At 45.5% G+C, this 10,000-nt stretch overlaps 1 protein-coding gene across 1 annotated transcript in view; it reads right to left on the reverse strand.

Annotated features, from left to right (window-relative positions):
• Positions 1–4,031: 4,031 nt before the first annotated feature.
• pdgfra (platelet-derived growth factor receptor, alpha polypeptide) overlaps positions 4,032–10,000 on the reverse strand; it is a 22,800-nt gene continuing 16,831 nt past the window's right edge. The window contains exons 24-28 of the mRNA XM_027024452.2: positions 9,977–10,000; positions 9,775–9,874; positions 8,761–8,866; positions 7,133–7,371; positions 4,032–6,658 (exon numbers count right to left, since the gene is read on the reverse strand). The exon at positions 9,977–10,000 is cut by the window's right edge and continues 88 nt beyond it. Coding sequence (XP_026880253.2) covers positions 6,511–6,658; positions 7,133–7,371; positions 8,761–8,866; positions 9,775–9,874; positions 9,977–10,000 — 617 coding nt within the window. The 3' untranslated portion in view covers positions 4,032–6,510. The remainder of the gene's footprint in view (positions 6,659–7,132; positions 7,372–8,760; positions 8,867–9,774; positions 9,875–9,976) is intronic.

Here is a 10,000-nt window from a genome sequence, read left to right on the forward strand (position 1 = left end):
TGTGTGTGTGTGTGTGTGTGTGTTTGTGTGAGTTTTGGAGCATGTACTCTACCCAAACCATATTGCCACATGACAAATGCTTGATTCCAGTCATAAGACTAACAGCATATAAATGATTTATCTAACTCTACCTCCTTGCCTTCCAGCAAAACTGTGCATGTGAACAAGAGCCAGTGTGCAAGACTGTTTTCTTACTATTGTTATGGCATTTATCAGCCATGCAGGAGTGTTAAAACTATCTCCATATAAGCCAAATAACGGCTAAATATTCGTTAAGCAACATATTGCTATCAAAACCAAAAATACCTAGATCAACATCTCAGGTTATGGCACAAATATGTGACCTTTAATGTGTTTTTTCCACTACTGCCAAGGGCTTGTTTGTTTAGAAGCACATTGCCTGCTTTTATTACATAATAAAGAGTCATGTGTCAGGTCCAGCGTGGCTGAGCGTGTGTGAGCTGCAGCTGGCCGTGGTGAACTAGCAGCAAGTTAGGGATACCTGCGAGTTGGAACCAGAGGCCTTTTTAAATCATGTTTTCTTTTCTACTAGGTGCCTGACTCCAAGAGAGAACGAGAAAGAGCCACAAATACAAGAAACATGACAAGAAGCCGAGTGGGAAATAAGGATGTGACAGATGAAACTGACTTTGTTTAAGTGTCTTTTTTTAACTTGTTTGACTTTAGCGCGTATCACCTACCCTGCCTCGAGTCTCCTTCCTCATCACCTGGGAACCTGTAGAATTATGTTTTGGTTTGTTTTGACAGGCCATGAATTATGCCTTGAATCGATAAACAATTCCCCCAAGAGATCCACTCAGGGAAGACCATTGTTACTGAGTGCCTGTGGACATATTGCTTTTGCAGTCGAGGTTGGAGTTTAATTGGCGTGCAGTTCAGAGACAATTGTCCTGGTGCAATTGTTCTAGTGTTTTCAATATGTATTTAGCGGTGACGAGTTTATGTCTAAGTGATAAATCAATCAGAGGTATCGGTTACAGATAGGGCTTTTTAATGTGGCCCCGAGATCCTGCCAAAACAACAGTTGTCTGAGCGCCGGGCTGCGTGGGTAACTGGAGACGGCCTCAGGGGGAATGCACGCGGTCCGGAGAGGCACAGCGAACACAAAGGAGCAGAACAGAAAGATCAGCAAGCACATTGGGCTGGGGTGTCGGGTTACACCCGAGAGACTGCTACATATCGAGCAAGGCTGAGAGGTAACAAATCTAATTTGGCCCCACTCGCCTCTGCAACCCAAATGCATCATCAATCAGATCTCACTGCATCTCTGATAAGGCAAAACAAACTATGGTTAGGTTTCATAGCCGTCCACTGGCTGGGCCTCGCTGTAGGATCTGGGTTCACTGTTAAAAGAGTCCACCAGAAAACGTTGCATTAATGCATCAGTGAAGATCCAGCAGCCCTCAGCTGTGTCCAGACGTTGTTCCCAACATGCATCGGAATCAGTCTTTTAGTCGACTGGTTTCCAGGTCTGCTGCGACAACCCCAGCTGGAGTTGTCGGGTCACCTCTCCTGGCGGTGGTGACCTCTGTGACCTCAGGTTCACATCCCGTTAGTGTGATCCTGGACAGGCAGTGCGTCAGCATGCACCGAGACAATACCCATGCTGTAAGGTTGGGGATTTCTGATTGGCTCTAGTATTTTCTGTTAATATCCCATGAGGTTCCAGTGGACAACTAATTGTGCATTATTCATTTTTATGGGGATAAGAGATTAACACTAAAGAACATTAAGCCCAGTCACACTGATGCCCCACTGATGCCCCATTTCAGAACAGGTCTCAGTGTCTTCTCTTATGGACAATGAGAGACTAAACCATATATCTGTGTGTAAATCCTTTACTATGTACTTCAGTGTCTCTGTCAATAAATAAACCAGTAAACCTTTTCCTCCACGTATGTTATTTATTTACATGTTCATTAAATTATTTAACCAATGAATTTATTGGAGAATTCTCTATGGATATACTGCAGCATTTGTCAGGGTTTGTCATTGATATGTGAATGAACTCATACTGTGTTCATTTATGTGCGATTATTAGAACATTCATTCTGCTAACTGTGGTGGCATTGTTTACAGTTCCAACAGGTAGAAAATAACGCTAGCTGAAATTTACACTGTGCAAGTTTTTGGCTGAGTGCCGGAATGCAAAGCCATCTGCAGTTAGTTTGAAACCTGCTCTACACATGTCCACGGAGGTTCCTTTCTGTTTTGGTATTGCTTCACAAATTAGGAGCGTTGTCACTGTGCCACCCGCAAGTCGGACGTGTACAGGGCCCTGTGGGGGCGTCAGGTGTCTCGCCCTCTGTACAGAGCATATTCAAATCATGCGGTGGCATGAGCGTTGCTGGTGAGAGAAGGCGAGCAGGCTTGGTCCTGCCACTTAACCGAGTTAAAAGTTTGTGTTGCAGAGTTCCCTGGGAAGCCTTCTTTGTTTTGACAGAAATCAGATTTCTGCTGATCCTCAATGTTTGTATAAGAAAGAAGTTCCTGGGATACGACACGCCGACACACACGTTCGGCACGACGAGGTAGTCGGGCGCCGAGCTTGCTGTACGTTTACACCACAGGCGTCCGCTTGCTGTCCACTGAGGAATGATAAGGCTGTTGCGTTATCACCATAGTGATTTGAATAACACCAGATACATGGGCAGGGCCTCAGGCCTTAAACGGCAGCTTTCTGGTCCAATGACAAAGTGTGAGACAGTTCAGACTGTAGAGAACATCCACTGCTGCCATGGTGACGTCTGGTACAGCGCTGCCAGTGTTAAGTCTCCTGGCAGGGGGTCTCCAAGCCCTGATGCTCACATTCCACACTTCTGCAAGCATGTTTGGGTTTGTGTGAGTTACACTTTAATTGCACTTCATTTGCATAGAGGTGTTGACATGTCACAGTGGTTTTATTGCAGCCCTAGAATTTGCATACACCCCCACACACATCCACACACCACACAACCATCCTGTCACTACCTCTTCATATTAGCCCAGGTAAAGAACCTTTGACTTCAGCACTCCTAGAAACTACTGGCTGAAGTTTCCTGATATGTCCGTCTGTGGATTTTGGACATTGGTTCCCAAACTTCCTAAGTTTCCTAAGGGAAACTTTTTAATGTCTAATAATGTTTCTCATCTCCCATCATCTGAGTAATATTAAAATGGTTTAAAAAATATGTATAGGTTATAAGCTCATCTCAGATCTTTAGAAATACATACATACATTTTGTCCCCCCAATTCGACAAAGCACAAAAATATATTTACTTATATGATATAGATATAAGCTATAATTGCGTAATTCAGACTTTGACAAGCAAGTTGAAATGAGCATAACAACATTTTAAAAAACTTCTGAACAAACATTTGGAACAGGAACACAAATATCAGTAGCTGCGAAGTTTACTTAAACATACATTTGGTGATGTATTACGCCCTCTGGTGGTGTATTGTTCATATTACATCCTACTTTTTTTTTCCCGTGGAATATACTGTTCTGCAATAGAAAGCTGTCGAGAAGTTTTGCCGGACAAGTGTATTTCCTGAAAGAATACTGGCATCATAGAACTGGCGTTTTCCTCCCAGTACACACTCAGATGTTGAAGATGAGGGAGTTGTAGAGTTATTGCACACTGGGCATTAGGGATACTGGGAGAGCCACTTGCGTTGTGAAGACTTGCGTTTTCGAGAGATTATAGAACAGTGTGATAGATGTAGTACTAGTGTAGTTAGACGTTAGACGGTCACCTGGGTAACAACACACGCACGCACACACACACACACACACGCAGTGATTGTACTTTGCATAATATAAAAATATGACTGAAATTGACAGTATTTGTCTTTCCTAGAGAGACACTTTGGATGACAGGCTTTTGCACCCCCCCCCCCCCCCCACACACACACACACAATGCACACATGTACACACAGACACAGACACAGACACACACACACACACACAGACACACACAGACACAGACACACAAAATGGACATAAAATACACCTGCAAAATCCAATAATCTCATTATTAAATCTCATTTATTGAAATATAAATCATCTGAATGTACATAGTCATAATGCATAATAAAGCAGGTGGATAACATCTGGTATTGTGAGTAACTATCTATAATTACACATACTGTACCATGGAATATAATTCATACCTTTCAGTTCTCAGTCTCTTTCTGCAAAAACACTCGGTCTACTGACTTTTGAAATGGATGCAAATAAAACTCTTAAAACTGTTTCTTTTATCACAGACACCATCAAGACAAACATAAAACGACAGAAGCAGGAAAAGATCTACAAAGTGCAATGTTTTTTTTTTCTTCTTTTTCATTATGTCCATAGAGTAGATCGCCGTGGAGGATACAGACTCTATGGCAGGCAGTGATAACGCTGGATGGAAAAACACTGAGAAGCCTTTTACTACGCAGTGATGTATAACATCAAACCAGTAACACAGGAAATCTCCCACGATGCTTCAGGACTACAGTCCAAGACACAGGTGACATATAAGTAGGCTTGGCTTTAAACCAAATCCTTCCACAGTGAAAGCTCTGGTCTAATGTCTACCGCACATCAAACACAAGGACGAGCATCAAATAAACACAACAAAGTCCCTCACAGCAGCAGATAAAGGTGAAGTCATTAAACACTGGAGACAAGAGAAATGTTTTATATCAGATCTGCTCCGAAATGGCTACCTTTTCTGGTTGTCATGGCAATCATAAACAAACAGGTGTCTAGGTTTGGTTCTCTACTTTTCTAGAGCATGTTCCCAATTTGGTCCCCCACCAGTCTAGATTTTTTGCAGTACTTGAGCACATCAGAAATAAGTAATCATTGGTTGGATCAGAGGTGCTCAGGCACCAGAACAGAGCCAGATAAGAACTAGAACAGAACCAGATCAGAGCCAGAACAGAGCCAGAACACAGACAGGCTGGGGTTTCCCTCCTTCCCTTGAATGACTAGCAATCACCATGCTGGTCCTGCTGGTCTGGTGCATGTCAGTGTGCTCTGTGCTTTTTTAGAACCCCTCCATCCCTCTGTGTATTCACAGCATTCCTGGTTTCACTGTTGCACAGGTCCTAAGCTCTAGAAGAAAGACTTATTCGACATTAAAGGACAACATTGCATACATCATCTAAACCTGCCAATATATTTCATTTGGTTCAGATTATTCAAAAAAGAAATGAATGAATAGATGAATATGTTACAATGTCGCATACAGCATCAAAACATTCCAGCTTATTGTCCTCATATGACTGGGAATTAACGACGTTAAAGTCGTGGGAATGGTTGCCTGCCCGCGTCATCACTCCGGTCGCGGGGTCAAACCTTCCTGTGCACACTGGAAACACATCTGAAACCTTGACGATCATGCTGGCTGTCACCTTGATACAGGTACAACCTGTTCCAGCTTTGGTTGGGCTTAGCGATGTGTCACAATTGGAATGGTATCATGGTTTGTTTGTTGTTGTTTTTTTCAATGGTTAAAGCCACAAAGGTGCATGCGACCCACAAGTCAAAAACATTATTGCTGTCTTCTTCATTTAGGACCATAAAATTTCCCCTTCCCTTACCCATATTCACAAATTATAGTACACATTTATACTTGTGGAAAAATTAAAAAAATAAAATTCAAATGGATGCACTTATGGAGTCACTGACAATACACTGATAAGGACCAGGAATGGTATACGCATGTAGTTCAGAGTTTGTGCTTTTCTTTTGATGTGCTGTTCTTGAGAGAACAAAGCACAATGGACTTGAACAGAGGCAACAGTCCATGTTTGTCCAGTCACCTGCCCTTGTAAGATATATTTATTAAACATTTTGTAGTGGTACTTGGAAGCTTGGACTGACCAATCAGGAAAGTAACCAGTTGTGGAGTTTGATAGTGTCTTTGATACATCAGATCTTTGATTGATTCCTGCTTATTCAGCTGTTAAAAATGCCCAAGATAAAGTCCTATACAATAAAAACATCAATACACATGGAAACAGAAACCTTCTCCATCTTGTTTCCTCTTAAGTCTCAGTTGCCTGAGAGGCAGGTTGAAAATCAGAACGCCGGTCGGTTCCACAGAAACACTCACTGAGTCAGACTTTTGCGTGTTTGCACACAGAACAGCATTTTACCGGGCTATCCTCCACCCCAGTAGAGGGCACTGTGTGTAACCACAAGCCGACCGACAAGAACCTCACAGGACATCCAGGCAGTGAAGTGGTTATTCTCAGGGGTTTGTGGGGCGATGAACAGGTCTGGGGAGGAGGAGTTTGGAGAAGAGGAAGACGGATGAGAGAGGTCGTCTGGAGGTGGTTTAACGTTGATGTCTGAATTTTTCTCCAACTTTCTTCAGCTCCTTTAGGAAGGTTGTTTTTAGAGAACAGAGTGTCTTTCTCTCCCTCTCTCTCTCTCTCTCTCTCTCTCTCCATCTCTTTGTCTCTGCCTCCCTCCCTCCTTTTCTGTCTCTGTGTCTTGCTCCACCTCTCACAGGAAGCTGTCCTCCACCAGGTCCCCCGAGTCCAGGCACATCTCGTCCAACAGAGTGACATCTTCAAGTGTCTCTCCTTCCCGCTTGGGTAGAGTGGAGCTGCTGGACCCTGTCTCTATAGCACTCTCCTCAGACGTCTGGGAGCTACACACACACACACACGCACACACACACACACACACACACACACACACACACACACACACACACACACACACACACACACACACAAAGATCAGCCGCAAGTTCAACTTCACGCTAACCTAACACAAACAACTAATCACACACACACCTACAGGCTGTACACAGGGCTGGTTCAAACACTTGTCTCGGATTACAATTCCTTTTAGGAAGACTCATTTAGGTGGCTGTAATATCAATTCACAGTTGAAAATAAATTAGCGCCAGATTGGATTTTATTAAATAATATTGTTAAAGTCTTAATAAATAATAATTTCAGCGTCAGCAAAATTATAGTGAGTCATATTCCATTTTGCAGTTATCATAGCTGCCAATTTAAGAGCACGGTGTCTGTCTTAAAGGCCGGTCACTCTAAGCCAGGCGCTCATGCCGCGTGCTAGCCCGTGCAGTGGCTCGCTGCCGCCCCCTGCTGCTCACCTGTGGCGGTTCCTCTTGGTGTACTCCTGGTCGGAGAGCGGGTCGAGGTCGGGCAGTGGGATGATGTAGCCACTGTCAGAGCTCAGTCTCTGCTCGTCCAATCCGCTCTCACGCTCCCGTAGCTTGCCCTGGTTCTTATAAGCCACGCCCAGGTAGGCGTTGTCGTTCTGCACACACTGGACCCGTGTTACCGCCGGGTGGTCGCTCTTCAGGAAGTCATTGTTCACGCGTTCATAGTTCTGAACGCACACACACACGCACACGCACATACACACACACACACACACACACACACACACACGCACACAGATACTTGATATTAGAGAACTTATTTTAACCACTTTTGCCTGCTCATATATATTCATTTCAGGATTAAGACAGTTCTATTTTAAAATAAAGCAAAAGACAGATGAATGTGATCCAAATGTGTTCAGGCCCATCCCATCCTGCCCACAGCATGTGAACTACGCTCTAATGACACATTCCTGATGATCTTTTTTGGGGTAAAGATAATATCTGTTATTATAAGATCCCTGATGTGTTCTCCTGTCTCTGGAAATACAGGAAGGAATGGGAAGAAAACTCAGTCCTCTTTGGCGGTTTGGAAAAGTCTTTATATTTTCCTTACGTTGCCTTCAACACAGCCATAAGCACAGCCGGCTTAAATGCCCTGCTCCATTTCTGCAGCCGGTCTGTGGTTCCGTGAAGGCTCGCAACTCATAAAGAACCACGTTTCCCACCACACCCCTGCCCAAGGTGCTATTACAGGAGCGAGCCAGCTCCTGGCCAATGGGACTCTGGGAGACTGAGTTTTGAAGTGCCATGTGTGGTGTCTGTTTAAGAATGTCATTATTGCTATCAGACGTCTGCATGCAGCGAGCCAGGGGTGATTAGCGTGGTGGGCTTCTGTGCTGCCCGATGGGTGTTAGCCAGCTGCAGAGCTAGCGCGCTAATCTCCGCTAGTGGCCCAGCACGCGTGTGTGCTCAGCCTGACACACAGCATTAAAACCAGAGGAAACAGGAAGCTTGTCAGTGTGGGCAGAGAGACATTACTGTTTATAGGGCAATCACGCCCAAAGTTGGAGAAGTAGGACAGCCAGGACGGGCGAAAGAGGCAAAGAAAAGCAACAGGATTTGAGCAACAACAAAAAACGAAATAAAGGGGAGGGAATATAAGGACAGGCATACAGAAAGAGAGGGAGAGAAAGAGGGAGGGAGAGATAGAGAAGAGGAGAGGAGAGAATGAGCAGGGAGAAAGGAGAGAAAATACAACCCTGCAGTAAATGGTAGCAGCGGAAAGAAAGCAGGGACTGACGGCAAATGCTCAAAGTAAGATGGCAGTGCTCTCACCAGGACAGGACAGAGGAGAGGAGGAGCGGAGGAGGGGAAGAGAGGAGGAGGGGGAGGAAGGGAGGAGAGGAGGAGGGGAGGAGGGGGAGGGGAGGGGAGGAGGAGGAGGAGAGGAGGAGGAGGGGAGGGGGAGGAGAGGAAGAGGAGGGGAGGAGCAGAGGAGGGGGAGGAGAGGAGGAGGGGGAGGAAGGGAGGAGAGGGGGAGGAGAGGAGGGGGAGGGGAGGAGGGGAGGAGAGGAGAAGGAGGAGGGGAGGCTATCGGCATGAGCAGTTCTTACCCTCTTGTAAGCGGAAGGCAGCAGGGAGACCACGGTCTCACTCAGGCTCCAGAAGGATGGCCTCTTCTCTGGCTCGTTGTTCCAGCACTTCACCATCAGCTCATAACTACAGGCACACAAGCACAGTGGTCAGGCAGGAGGACCTGCTGCTCCCAACCAGGAACGGTGACAATGAGGTGAAGGTGCAGTAAGAGAGTCTCAGTCATGGGCCTGAAGAACCTTGAGGAACCCATGTCCTGCACATTCTAGACATTTTCCTGCTCAGTCTCAAGATCTCTTTCTGTCTCAAGATCTCTGCCTCTCTGTCTCAAGATCTGACTGAACTCCTCAGCTAATGAATAAGCCCTTTGTGTGGTTAACATGGATGGGTGAGAGCAGAGCAACTCCTGAACATGCAGGAAATAGCTACTCCGTGACCATGCTGCTGTAAGGTTTAGCTATGCTAGCCTGAATGCAAACAGATTAGACACAGTCTGCTATTGCTTGCAATACCAGCTTGGCAACAAGGATTCAGAGTCTGTCATAAATGCCAAACTGCTGAGTTGCTTGCTGATGAGCTGTTTCCCATTACACGTGTACTCGGTGGGTCCCAGGATGCAGCCAAGTGAGAGGAAGTCAGTTTTCTTATACTGGGCTTATATTGGTTTGAGTATGTGGGGTTGAGTATGTGGGTTTGCGTATGTGGGGTTGACTATGTGAGTTTGAGTATTTGGGGTTGGGTATGTGGGGTTGGGTATTTGGGTTTGCGTATGTGGGTTTGCGTATGTGGGGTTGAGTATGTGGGGGTTGGTATGTGGGGTTGAGTGTGTGGGGTTGAGTGTGTTGGATTGCGTATGTGGGGTTGAGTGTGTGGGGTTGGGTATGTGGATTTGAGTATGTGGGTTTGCGTGTGTGGGGTTGAGTGTGTGGGGTTGAGTGTGGGGTTGAGTATGTGGGTTTGCGTATGTGGGTTTGCATATGTGGGGTTGAGTGTGTGGGGTTGAGTGTATGGGGTGGATGTTGTGCTGAACATACACGTCATTGGTTGCATGCTCCGGTTTGGCCATCCTGTAGCCACTCTTGATTTTATTGTAGAAGCTGGAGTCCACAAGCATGCCGGGATAAGGAGTCCCTCCTGCAGGACGTTTACCGTCAAACATTAGATTTCAGACTCAGTACTGCACACTGTATTGGATATATCACAGGTCACACAAGCGCATCTAACACGCTGCCGTACCAAGGGAGAAGATCTCCCACAGTA

Source organism: Electrophorus electricus, chromosome 3 (genome assembly GCF_013358815.1).
Source record: "Electrophorus electricus isolate fEleEle1 chromosome 3, fEleEle1.pri, whole genome shotgun sequence".
NCBI classification, from domain to species: domain Eukaryota; kingdom Metazoa; phylum Chordata; class Actinopteri; order Gymnotiformes; family Gymnotidae; genus Electrophorus; species Electrophorus electricus.